Raw genomic sequence first — 12,862 nt, 5'->3', positions numbered from 1 at the left:
AGAGCGGTATTTCTTGTTGTTTTCCAACGTTTTGCTGATGCTGTCTGCAAGCCCACGGATGAGTGGGTTCATCTATCAGGTAGGCATGCTTAATTTGAGGTTGCAATGCGTTAGGTATAAAAAAGGAAATCAGATAGCTCTTATCAAATTCAAATCTTCTGCGTCCTTCAAACTCTCTGTTGTGATGCAAATGCCCCAGGCTGGGAACCAAGGCTTGGCTTTGCCACGGGTGCCAGGACACTCAGTGCCTTTGTCCTGCCAGCTGGTTAAGCAGCATTTGGTAAGCGAATGCTGTGAAATTAGAGAAAAAAACCCCACCCTGCCTGTTCTTTTTGTTCATCTCAAGTGTGTTGTGTGTATGAGGTGTCCTGATCGAGCTGGAGGGTTTTTGCCCCACACAACCAGCCATGCAACTCTCAATGAATATTTTACTACTGTAAAGCCCACTGTAAAGAGCTCAAGATTTCCCATCCATGAGGTACCCCATTTTTTTTACCACTGGAATGGCTGGAGTCAGGCTGTCGGGAGCTTGGCTTTTCTCCAGTTGTCTGAAACCATCAATACCCCTTAGGAAAAGGATGCTCTTGTGTTTATGTGTCATTTCTCATAGCAAGGGAGATGGAAAAGATTTGGGAAGGATTTGGCTGGGTTTTCTGCCCTGGCCCACCAGTGGGAGTAAGGTGAGCAGGCAGTTCAGCATGCAAATCAGAGGGACAGGGAGTGCTTTCAGAAAACCCAGGGGAAGTTGATCCTTATGACTTGACTGTAAAAAAGGTTTGCAGTGAGTGAAGGGAAAGGGCCGCAGATGAGCCAGGGATGACTCAGTTGTCATGGGAGCCTCATCTCCGGGGTTTGACCTAGTTGTGCAGGGAAATCTAGATCCATACATTAAAGGAGACTCTTCCTGCAGTCTGAAGGCTTCACAAATTAGTTTTACATGGCGATTCCCAAAGAGAAAGGGATCGGCAGAAACAAACAGAACAACACCCACTGCGAAGCAGATGCAGACACTGACTCCTCCTTAATTCTCCCAGGGAAGGCTGCCGTTGACGGGAATAACGCTGACAAAGCTGGAAGATGCTGAAGGGAATGAGCACATGTTTGAAATCACAGGTCAGTGAGGCCCCTGCCTGGGGCTGTCCTCCCAGTCCAAAAACAGCTACCACTGGAAGTACTGGTCCTCTTCCTCACCCTAACCACTGCACCATGCTCTTCTTTTTACTTTTTTACCATGTGTTGTCTGAGCTTTGAAGCATCTCTCTCTTGATTGAGGCGACCTCCTCCCAGTGCCCTTGGGCTCTGTCTCTGGCACTAGGCTATTTTTGGAGACCAAAGTGTTTTGTATGGGACAAATCTCCTGCTCCAGGAGCACTGTTCTGCACTGTATGTATCCAGCACCCATGTGATGTAGCTCTGAGCACCTCCTTTATTGACAGATTAATGGCTTTGGTCATCAGAGAGCTCTTCTAGTGTTCCTCCCATTTGTACCCTTCAATTTATCTCATTACTTGTAGCCATACACAGTCATTTCATGCTCAGTGCCTGTGCTGCAGTGCAGCTGTTTGTGCTGGTGGTGTTTGGTGTCAGCACCCTGTTAATCATGGAAATGTCGTGTTTGCTTATTTTTAACATTAAGCAATCCTCACACATTCATCTTGCCAGTTCCCTTAGCCTTTCTGTGCAGCTCCCACACTGGCTGTCAGTGGTTGCCCAGAGCAGGATGGGCAGTCACATCATCACTGTAGATGTGGTGCTTAGGGACATGATTTAGTGCTGGGTTAATGGTCGGACTCAATGATCTTAGAGGTCTTTTCCAACCTTAATGCTTCTATGATTCTGTTTCTATCTTTGCCCTGGCCTTTTTGCAGCCACTGAACTGTGTAAACTGAGGAGCTGCTGTGCTCAGCTGAGCTCGTCCTGTTTTTTCTCCTGGGTCTCTACCACTTGCTAAAGGTGATTATTTAACCCTCTGCTGCAGGGAACATGATGGAGCGGATCACTGTGTCCTGCAGCACCAGCCAGGACTTGCATGAATGGCTTGACCACTTGCAAAGGCTGACCAAAGGCACGTGCAGCACCATCTCCAAAACACAGTCCTGGAGCTCTCATTCGGTAAGCGTCACCTCCCTGTCCTCTCTGCTTCTCTAGGCTGTTTGGTAGCTAACAGTCTTTGTTTGCTTCTCATCTATTTTCTCAGACATTTAGTTCAGCTGGGCAGATCCGTGGGCCTCTGGAACCCCCCAAAATCCTCAAGCCCTGGAGCTTGAGCTGCCTCCGTCCTGCTCCTCCACTCAGACCATCGGCAGCACTGAGTTACAAAGAGGTAATCATCCCCTCTGCCTGTGCAGGACCCTGATCTCACACAATCCCTAGAGCTTGTGTCCAGGTTGTTTATCCCATCGTGAGGGCACAGAAGTGTGGGTTCTTGTGGATATTGAGAGAAATGACTCTGCCGGGTTTGGCCCCAGTCCTGCGATGGATTCTGGTCGCTGTGCTGCAAGGGACACACAAGCACATGTGTTTGCAGGCTGGATGTTTGCTGTCAGCTGCTGTAGCCAGCACCTTCGGATGCTGGATGTCAGCAGTCCCACAGCGGAATGTCCCAGCAAGGGCTGTCCTTTGGCAGTGCCATGGTGGAGCTGCCTCCTCTCCTCCTGCCTTGGTCTGAGCTGTGGGCTGGAGCTGGCTCCCTGCTGGGATGTGCTGCAGCTGTAACACCAGCTCAGCACTGCAGGATTGAGAAGCAGTGCTGCATCAAGAGGAAGAGGAGAAAGGCCTGCTCGTGTTTCTCATGCCTTCCACTCTGTTTTGGTGACTGGAGCAGGGCTCCCTGCAGCAGCCATGGGGCTCAACTCTCCTTCAGTGCTCTCCTGAGTGCTTTACGATGTGCTGCCCTGCTGGGAGGCAGCAGCCTGAGGGATCACTCTCACCCTCAGGAACCCCAAGCCTGGGAGCTGGGGGGTGGTGTGGGGAAACCCAAAACACAGCCCTGCTCTGATTCTCACCTTGCACCGCAACTGCAGTGCTCTCATTCCCTACCTCGTGTTAAACTTTTGGGATTAGTCACCAGTAATTCAGGTAACATTCCCCTTACTGAGTGAGCACTCTGGGTCTGAGTCAGCTGCCTTTCTTGGTACCGCAGCCCTGGGAGTGTCACTGCCTGCCCCCCATGGGGGTTGGGGATGGGGAGAAGGGCTTGCACCCCCCTCATCCCCCCAGCATTCAGGGAGGGAGAGCTCAGCAGCTGGGGGGCTGTGGGTCTGCTGCTCCAGGCAGAGATTTTAGGTAGCCTCATTGCATCTTGTTGGTTTCTTTCTTAACATTTGTAAAAGAATGCATTTCAGCTGGGGAATTGAATTGTCCAAATACCAGCCAAGCAGACTGAAAATGACCCGTAATCTTTGCATGGTCCCAATCCCTAACGGAGGCTACACCGTTTCTTGCTTGCATGGTGAATATAGGTTGTGTTAGACAGGATAGGTTTAAATATAGCAAGAGGCTTGAGGTAGAGGAGAAATTTTTCTGTGTGAGAAACCACAAATTGAGTGATATCATTAATACCACAGTCCTTTGCAGTTTCTTGTCCCCTGCCACACATAGCAGGAGTTAAACTCTGTGTCGAAACCAGGGGAGAGGTTTTTACCACACAGGCCAAGCAGGCAGAGAGGCCTAAGGGGTAAGATGCTGGATGTTATCCTGCAAGTGTCAGAGAACCAAAAATGTGGTTTGCATGGGAACAGACTGTGCTGGCTACATTGGTGGAAACCCAAAGGCTAACGGGTCCAACAGAGCTGGGCAGAACAGCCTGTTACCTCATCAGTCCAGCCTGAGCCTGGTGGGCAGTTCCCCTCTCAGGGGAGGGACTCGTGGACATGAACCTGCGACGACAAATGGGAAATAAGTTTGGATGTTGGCCCAAGCAGATCTGCATCTGCCTCGTCCCTCCCTCTGGGGTGCTCAGTCACTAAGCAGAACCTCTATTTCACTGTATTTTAGGGTTTTTTTGATTGAAAGCAGGGCACAAAATAAGCTATGCTAACAGCTCTGTGGAAGTCACCTTCCTATAATAAAGATGCGATGAAGGCATACAGATTTCAAAGGTTATTTGCAGGGAAGCAAGTGGGAGAGTTTGATGAAAAGATTAGAGATTTTCAGACATCCATGTTACTTTAATTGGCTTCTCGTAGTGTGACGGGATGGCACAGTCTTGTGCATTTCCTTGTACCTAGCTGTGCTCAGGAAACCCCAGGCCCTGCTTGCATACCACACCACACTCTTGTTATTTCCATTGAAATTGGGTCATTTTTCCTGTTCTGTTTCCAGTAATCATTTGAAATGACAGAACAGGTAAGTTCTGTGGGTAAACCTGTGTGTCCGGATTCAGGTTAGCAAAGGGAAAAAGATTTACAAATCATTTCTTCTACTCAACTTTTTTTTTTCTTTAAACTGGTTGCTTGGCATTTGGTGAAGGATTTATAACATGGGCTTCAGGATTTTGCTGGTCAGACCTGCAGGAGAGCCGTGTGGCACAGGGTGTGCAGGGTGTGCCAGTGGAGCAGGAAGATGCTGCAGCACTGCTGCGCTCAGGTCTCCAGCAAGGATGGCAGGTCTCCTTTGAGAAGATGGAATCCTGGGAGACTGTCACCAGGGTGGGCAAAGCATCCTGCCATCCTGGCTGGGTTGGGTTGAGGGCCACAGGACTGATGTTGAACACGGGGCCAGACCCCAAGCTACTTACTCCCCAGGGCTTGGATGGAGCCAGTCATGTGGAGGTCCTGCATTTGTAGCACTGTTTTAGGCAAGCAACATCCACAGACACCTACTACTAACCAAGGAGGCATGTTTTCTCTGTGTTTAGAGTGTATTAATGGCCACTTACCATGCGTTTCACATGTAATTTTTCCAGTTTTGCATGATACAGTGCTCCTTTGCATGTCGACAGTGCTCTAAAACCAGGATGGAGGGTGTGCCGCATTAATCGCCAGACTAACATTTAAATGTGTTTTAGAATTGTGGATTTAATAGACTTGGTCAATAAAATCATCAGTCTCTCACACTCATCTTCTCTTTCTTTGCATATTCATTGTAGAGGATGTCTTATATCTTAAAGGTAAGGGTAGATACATCTCTTCGGCTTATCGCTTCTCGTGCTTGCATGACCCTAATATTGCCTGGCTGTATCAGTAAGTTATTGTGAGAGTCAGTAGTGACTGGCAAATACATTCTGAGATAACTCTCAAGAAGGATTTAGTATGATAGTACTTAAACTTCCTGGCATGTCTCTTCTCCTGCTTTAAATCCCTATTGCATGTAACCTACTAATACACTAATTTCCTCCAAATCAGCAAGACTTGTAACTGAGTGAAGGAGATAAAAGCTTGTGTTTCTTACCCATGGAGTCACAGCAAACACTAACTTTGTGTGTATTTGTCTGTTCTCTGTGTATGTGTGTGGGAGATTTGTACTCCCAAACGAATTTTGGGGTTTAGAAACAGTGTTATTTGCCAACTCTTTTATATTAGAACTCAAATCCAGTCAATGGAAAAAACAACCTTTTAGGGTTTTCTAACACAGACCACAGAGTTGGTAAGCAGACTAGAAGGGCTGAATTTGAATTATTTGGCCAAAGGATCTTAGATAAGAGTTGAATTTGCTAGAGGAGCTTGTCCTTGCCCAAACCTGCAGGTACAATTCCCACTGCAGTTCCAGGGAGCAGTGGGTCACAACTAGCACATGGGGAAGGCAAAAACATATATTTTCCCCAGCTTTGTCATCGTCTGCTTTGTAGTTCTCTAACGTGTTGTGCGTAACATGGATAGCTGCACCCAACTGCACTGCTCTGCTGTCCAAGCTGCCTCTGGTTCTGGTTAAACACAAGAGTCTGTTTCTCTGTAGGATTCCAGCAAAAGTCCAAAAACAATGAAGAAGTTTCTTCCAAAAAGGAAAACTGAGAGAAAACCATCTGATGAAGAGTTTGTTATTCGGAAAAGTAAGTGTTGCCCAGAGAAGCTGTGGCTGCCCCATCCCTGGAAGTGTTCAAGGCCAGGTTGGATGGGGCTTGGTGCAACCTGGGCTAAGTGGGAAGTATCCCTGCCCATGGCAGGGGGTTGGGACTAGATGATCTGTAAGGTCCCTTCCAGCCCAAAGCTTTCTATGATTCTATTTTTCTTTTCTCTCTGGAGGTTTCTGTGTTCTCAGTGATCTCCATGGGACTTTGAGAACAGCTTTTCTGACAGTGCAGCAAGCCTCTGTGCTGCTGAGCACTGGAGGCTTCTGGAAGCACACTGGTCCACAACCTCTGATAGATCCCCTCTTGCCCTCTTGGTTATGACTGCCAGACATGCCACCACCCTCCTCATGATCACTAGCACAAGGTCATGGATTGTGGGTGTTCTTATTCTGGGTCTGAAACCAAAGAACTACTTCCAAGTAGTTAAAATCTGCAGTAAAACTGCACATCAAACCTTTACCTGGCCATGCTAGCAAGACCTAGAAGAGTTTCCATGGGGAATCAGGGAACAGAAAAGCCCCCATCCCCTCAGGGGTGCTCATCTGCAAGGAGGGATGTCTTGACAGCTCCCTGAAGCCCACTTGGGACACTCCTCAGGAGCTTTACATGAAAGGCCATGGCCACCTAGGCCATGGTCAAGCTGCAGTGGTACAGCCTGAAGGTCAGCTGTCTCCCTCGAGAAGATGGCACTGAGTGGAGGCTGGAAATTAAGAGTTCATGTTTCTAAGTCCTAATTTGGTGCCACTGTACCAGATTCCCCATATCAGGGCTGCTTTGCCTGCCCATCTCTCGGTGCTGCCTGCACCCAAAGCCAGGCATCATCCCCTGGGTTTTACTGGGATTAGCAGCTAGAAGTGCATTCTCATACCATTCAGTCATGATGATGAATGCCACAGGACATTGCAAGGGCCAGAAAACATAAAGGGCTTCAAAAGGCAATTGGACAAAGGCCCAGAGACAGTGTCAGCCAAGGAAACGTGATCCTCTCCGAAGGGGCTTGGGAGCAAGGGCTGGGAGAGACGAGGCCAGAGCACCTTGCTTTGTGTGCCAGCTGTTGGTTGCAATGTTTTACAGGTACTGCTGCACTGGAGGAGGATGCTCAGATCCTGAAGGTGATCGAGGCATACTGTACTGGGGCAGGCTTTCAGCAAGCTCTCAGCTCAGGTGGGCACACAACCAGATTATTTACTTCTCACTCTGCTCACAATACCGATAACCCCTCTGGGAAAAGACAGATGTTGCATCATACAGCAACGAGAGTCATGCTAGGAAACTGTGTGGTGTTCAATCTTCGAGATAAGGGAGCCTCATCTGCCTAGTGGTTTAGTTGCCATTGTTTTTCTTCTAAACACAGAGAATGAAGCAGGTAGGAGGGCAGATGAGACACTGCTATTTCACCAGTGATTACCTGATGGTAATCTCAGGTTGCTTGTAGCTTTAGAAAGGAAGCATGAATATTATCTCTCAATCAACTGCGTGTTTAAGAACAAGCTGCTTCATAAGAGCCTATCTAAGATCTTCAACTCTGGAAATATAACTATTTATCATTGCTGCTGAGATGTCAAATCACTGAACTTTCAAGTAAGGATACATTTAAGAAAGAGAGGCCATGGTTCTTCTGGGAGCTCTTGACCCTAATCAAATGGTTTCATTTATAAGTCATGATGTAACTTTAGATGCGGTGAGCACTCTTGAAAACTTTCCACTCACTGCTGTAGCTCCAGGTTAGTGGGATGTACAAGCCTGTGTTTAGCCATGGCAGGTAGCTGGTGTCCCCAGGCTTGCAGCAGAGCACGGAGAATGAGAACTCCTGTCCCATGGAGACCAGGGAAAATTCTCTCGTTTTCTTCCTGATGAATAATTCTTGTGCACAGGCTCCCGTAAAGACTCCATTCCCCAAGTCCTTTTTCCTGAGGAAGAGAAAATCATCATAGAGGAAACACGAAGCAACGGCCAGACAGTCACAGAGGAAAAGTAAGTGCAGCTGCTCTCCACTTGCAGATCCCTGAGTGACTTTTTGGAAAAGCATAAAAACCAATGCCCTTGCCTTCTGTGTCCCCACAGAGGAGCATGGCTGGCATCACTGACTGCTGCCTTAGTTCTGGCAAAGAATCACCAGGCAATTTCAGTTGCTGTTTTGTCCCTTTTAAGGACAGAGCCACCTTCCCAGCTGCCCTGACGTGGCTGTAGCCCTCTGGGAGTCTGGATCCCCAGTTTATCGCTTAGCTGGATGTAGCTAATGGGGTCAGGGAGGACAGAACCAAACAAGTGGCTCTTTTTTTTTTAACTGCTGACATACTGAGCTGCTGCTGCCCCTTGGGAGCCTGCCTGGCACCCTGCCTGTGAGCACTCCCTGCCTCACTCCCTGCCCTGGCACCCTGCCTGTGAGCACTCCCTGCCTGTGAGCACTCCCAGCCTGAGCTGGAGCTGCCGCATCTGGGTGACTCTGTTGATCCGTTCCCACCCACACAGTGCATTCCTTTCATGTTTGGTTTTCTGCAGCATAACCTCAGGGAATCGAGGCTGCTTTACAAAAGATGCTCAGGCATTTCCAGGTTTGAAATCATTGTTATTTATTACTTAAACAAGGTATAAACAAGGAAGCTAAAGCCACAGAGCTTTGTTGATAACTTAGAGACAGCAGAGCGAGGTATTGAGGTTTGAGGAAAGAGCCCTGAGTTTTGGACCCGTGGTCTGCAAACACTTCTGTGTTTTCAGAGTCGCCTCACAGGCAGCATCCTGATGCTTGTGAAGCAGAAGCTGGAAGCACCTTCCCCATCAGTGCCTGGCTCACAACAGCTCCTGTGCTGTCACTGTTTTGCTGCACTCCAACTCTCCTTATTTCCTTTTTTTTTCATTTCTTTTTGCAGGAGCCTTGTTGACACAGTTTATGCACTGAAAGATGAAGTCAAAGAGCTGAAGCAGGTAATTTGAGTGGGGCTGTTTGTGCTGGGAGTTGAGCAAATTCTAGCCAGGCTGTGCTGGCTCATTTTCGACTGATCAGTACCTAGGAAGAGTCTTGCTGATGCTGGTCCAATCCTGCAGCTCCATGAATGAGCATTAGTTTTCCTCTGGTTTAGCTCCCTGAATCACAGAATCATAGAATCTTTAAGGTTGGAAAAGACCTCTAAGATCATTGAGTCCAACTGTTAACCTAGCATTACCATGTTCACCACTAAACCATGTCCTGAAGTGAATCCACACATTCTGTGAACACTTCCAGGGATGGTGACTCCAACACTTCCTTGAGCAGCCTGGTCCAGTGCTTGACAACCCTTTCCATGAAGAATTTTTTCCTAATATTCAGGCTAAACCTCCCCTGGTGCAACTGGAGAGTATTTCCTCTGACCCTCCATGCAATTGCTTGAGCACCAGAGCCAGCAAGAAGGAAGGAGTAGATGGTCTTTGTGGGAACATGAAACATTCCCCCTATTCCAAAGTCTCTTGCAACTTGACTGTTCATTTTAGGGCGTTCTGATGGATACCAGTACCTGTAGACACAGAAAAAATAAGTCCTCCTCCCTCCATCCCTGAGCTTGGGGATGTGAGAGGACCCCCCAGGAGAACATAGTCCTCCAACCCAGGCAAAAACTTGCTTTCTAGGAGGATGTTTCTGCCTGCGTGAAGTCCCTGGGACTTTTGTGCAGGTCTGTGAGGTGGTAAGGGTCTGCTTGAGTGGATCAGACCACAAGTAACGAGTGTTGTTCATCCTCACGAGCTGACAGTGACCTGTCATCACCTCTGAGGCAGCAGGCATGTGAAAGTACCTCAATGCATGAAGCGCATGGGCATTAACTGCATCTCTATTCCTTTATTTTTCACCTTGCAGGAGAACAAAAGGATGAAACAGTGTTTGGAGGAAGAGCTTAAATCCAGAAAGGACTTGGAGAAGCTGGTTAGAAGGCTGCTGAAGCAGACAGACGAGTGTGGCAGGGAGGACACAGGGCGCAAATCGTCCCTGATCGCCTGACTTTGGGGAGAAGCTGCTGGCAGTGGTGTGTGACCTCAGGTGTTTTTTGGGAAGCGGAACTGGATCCTTTGCCTCTTCTTGCTCCTTATTTTGTTGGTTTGGGGAATTTTGTTACCAAAAAAAAAAAAAAAAAAAGTCATAGAGAAAAAAATAGTTTTTCTTCCATCCAATAAGGAAATAAAGCAGAAACAATCGATCACAACTAAACCAGTAAGCAAGCGGTCCATGATTCACAATTCATCTGCAGCAACTAATACCTCATCGTACCTGCTACTGGGAGCAAATACAAACTCTGCTAGTGATTGCTGCTCACAAAGGCTTGGGCAGCAGTTTCCTAGAGGAAGCTTAAGCACTTTTTAATGCTTTCATTCTTTTCAAAAGCACCGGTACCTATTTATTGAATGAAAACATTATTGAGGTGGCATTGAGCAGAAACCAAAAAGCACCATGCTCCTCTTTTCAGATAATCACAACTGGGGAAGCTTTTCCCATCCACCTTCTTTTTCCCCATTAGTTGACTGTAGCGAACTAGAGCCCAGCAATACTGTGGTTCCCGTGTGGCCTTGATACTGATTAAAATGTGCAATTAATACGAAGACATTTGAACTCCTTGGGGAAGTCAGATCTGGAGCACCTGTCAGAGCGCATGGGAAGGTATGTTGCACAGTGCTGCCTCCTTACAGCTCGTGTTTAGCACAACAGGTATCTGCTGTTCTGCCCCCCATCCCTTTTCTTGTGCATGACCTAGAACTCCTACCCCTTGCTTTGTTTTCACATTAAGTGTCCAGGTATCCTAGGAGATTATAGTTTTGCTGTGCTTCCCCTCGCAGGACATGCTTTTCTCTGTATGAAATGTAAACACTGCTTGACAACAAAAAACAACCCCAAATGTGCTGGTTCCCTGCTCCCTTCTGCCCACATTAGGCTCTCCATCGCTCCTTCCCAAAGGTTGGGAACATAGCCAACGGCCACTTCTCCCCACATCGCCCCAAAGGGGCTTTCTGCTAGGGACAAGGAACTTTCTCTTGGGATAGGAAAGGTATTTATGCTTTGACAAGAGCTGGAAGGCTCCTGGGGCAAGGATGTTCAACACCCTTCCAGATCTCTGCACAGCTCCTTGAACACAGCACACAGGCAACATGCATATGTATCAGCTATCTTCATCTTCTTTGGTGTTAGACCCTAGTTTAGAACTGATGTTTTCCTTCCTTCCTTATCAGTACTATAAAAGTAACCTTCTGTTAAAGTTAATGATAAGTCTTATTTATCTCACAGGGCAGCATGGTCCCAGGGTGTGTAGAGGCACCACAGCTCATTACAGTCACACTGTTACGTTGATCATGAAGGACATAACAGAGGCAATAATTACAACTCCCTCCTTGCCATTAATATTTAGCCAGGACATAGCAAATGGTGTTTGGGGAGAGAGAGACTCCAAGAGATCACTAGGAGTGTGTTAAGAAACCCTATTTAAGCTGTGTCTAGGACAAAACAGAGGTCTGGCTACATTTGCTATCCCCAGAGCATCCCAGCTGGATGGCAGCTCCCTACATCCCTGCCCAGGCACACGGCTGAGTGGTTTGGTCAGCAGTTGAGTCCTACTGTGCTTGTTAATTGTTTTCCAGGAAAAGGACCTTTGCTGCCCTGGGATGCTATGCCCAGACACGCTGGCACTGTCTGGTCCTGCTGCCTGCCCAAAGCTGGGCTGGGGGCTGGGCTCATGATGTGCAGTCAGCACAAGGAAGCAAATCAAGGGCCATTTACGCTCCAAGGAGAGGGTAGGAATGTGTCCTTGCTGCCCCCAGGTTTAGTTGAAACCCGTGCTGTGTACATATGCATGTTTGTGAGATATAATGTGATGGAGGGCACACTGGGACTTTTTGGATCAAGAGTTTGTCAAGAGCTAGAAGCCAAAAAAAAAAAAAAAAAGACCAGAAAATAAAATAAAAAGGAAAAGAAGCCATGCCGGATGGACAGCAATGTTTCCATATTTACTTTGTTTACAGTGCTTTGTAAATAGGTTCCAGTGAGTCTGTCTTTAGATGGATGTTGTGTCAGCTGCCTTCCAGTTTATCTTTGTCATGTAGGTTTATTTACTGTAACTACTTATGCAAGTTCAACTTTTCTAACATGTTTTTATTTTGAACAGTTTTTTAATTGACATTTTCAACAAATAAAGAAGGATAAAAATCACATCTTAGTCCTCGGTGCTGCTTCCTTTGTTTCCACCGTGAAAGCAAAGCCAGTGCTTGCTCTGGGCATCATGGATTTGCTCAAAGTGCCTGCGGCTGCATCATCCTCTCTCTGATTTACTGGGTGCTGGTGGGGATACAGGAGCAAGTGGTGGTGCTGGCACTTGGGCTGTTGTTCCACCATCACCCAGACCTGCAGCAGGCAAGGGCGCCTGGTCCGAAGGGAAGAAGCAGCATTTCCATCCCTCAAGCCCCGATGCTTTATGGAGAGCAGGCTGCTCTCTGCTGCACCAGCAGGATGCTATAGATAAGTGACTTCCTGCCTGAGATTTTTTAAATTTTTTTTTTAGTAAGTGTGTGTGTTTTTTTCTGGGGATTAGGTGTGGTAACAGGATTTCCTTTGGTCTACCACTTGGACAAGACCTCTCCTACATGTTGGGGTTTTTTAACTCTTTGGTAGAGACGTGCCATGCTCTCAGCTCACAGCCAATGTGGGAGGATTGAGGGCAGGACTGGAGCCTGCTCTCCCTCCCCAGATAGCCCTTGGAGTGGGAAAAAGAACAAGGGAAAAAAGAAACACTGACCTTGGATGCAGCGTGGAAAAGCAACAAAGTCTGAAACTGACAGAGGCAGGTTTAGATTAGATGTTAGGAAGAAATCCTGCCCTGTGCTGAGGCACTGGCACAAGTT

At 47.5% G+C, this 12,862-nt stretch overlaps 1 protein-coding gene across 1 annotated transcript in view; it reads left to right on the top strand.

Annotated features, from left to right (window-relative positions):
• ARHGEF6 (Rac/Cdc42 guanine nucleotide exchange factor (GEF) 6) overlaps positions 1-10,112 on the top strand; it is a 28,833-nt gene extending 18,721 nt beyond the window's left edge. Inside the window, exons 11-20 of the mRNA XM_009084539.1 lie at positions 3-79; positions 1,035-1,113; positions 1,979-2,112; positions 2,198-2,323; positions 5,090-5,110; positions 5,896-5,989; positions 7,085-7,174; positions 7,885-7,984; positions 8,881-8,935; positions 9,840-10,112. Of these exons, the coding sequence (XP_009082787.1) occupies positions 3-79; positions 1,035-1,113; positions 1,979-2,112; positions 2,198-2,323; positions 5,090-5,110; positions 5,896-5,989; positions 7,085-7,174; positions 7,885-7,984; positions 8,881-8,935; positions 9,840-9,980 (917 nt within the window). The 3' untranslated portion in view covers positions 9,981-10,112. The remainder of the gene's footprint in view (positions 1-2; positions 80-1,034; positions 1,114-1,978; positions 2,113-2,197; positions 2,324-5,089; positions 5,111-5,895; positions 5,990-7,084; positions 7,175-7,884; positions 7,985-8,880; positions 8,936-9,839) is intronic.
• The last annotated feature ends 2,750 nt before the right edge of the window (positions 10,113-12,862 follow it).

Source organism: Acanthisitta chloris, unplaced genomic scaffold (assembly GCF_000695815.1).
Source record: "Acanthisitta chloris isolate BGI_N310 unplaced genomic scaffold, ASM69581v1 scaffold28541, whole genome shotgun sequence".
Classification (NCBI taxonomy): Eukaryota; Metazoa; Chordata; class Aves; order Passeriformes; family Acanthisittidae; genus Acanthisitta; species Acanthisitta chloris.
Note: the sequence above shows the minus strand (reverse complement) of the source record. Positions and strands in the feature narration are given on the sequence as shown.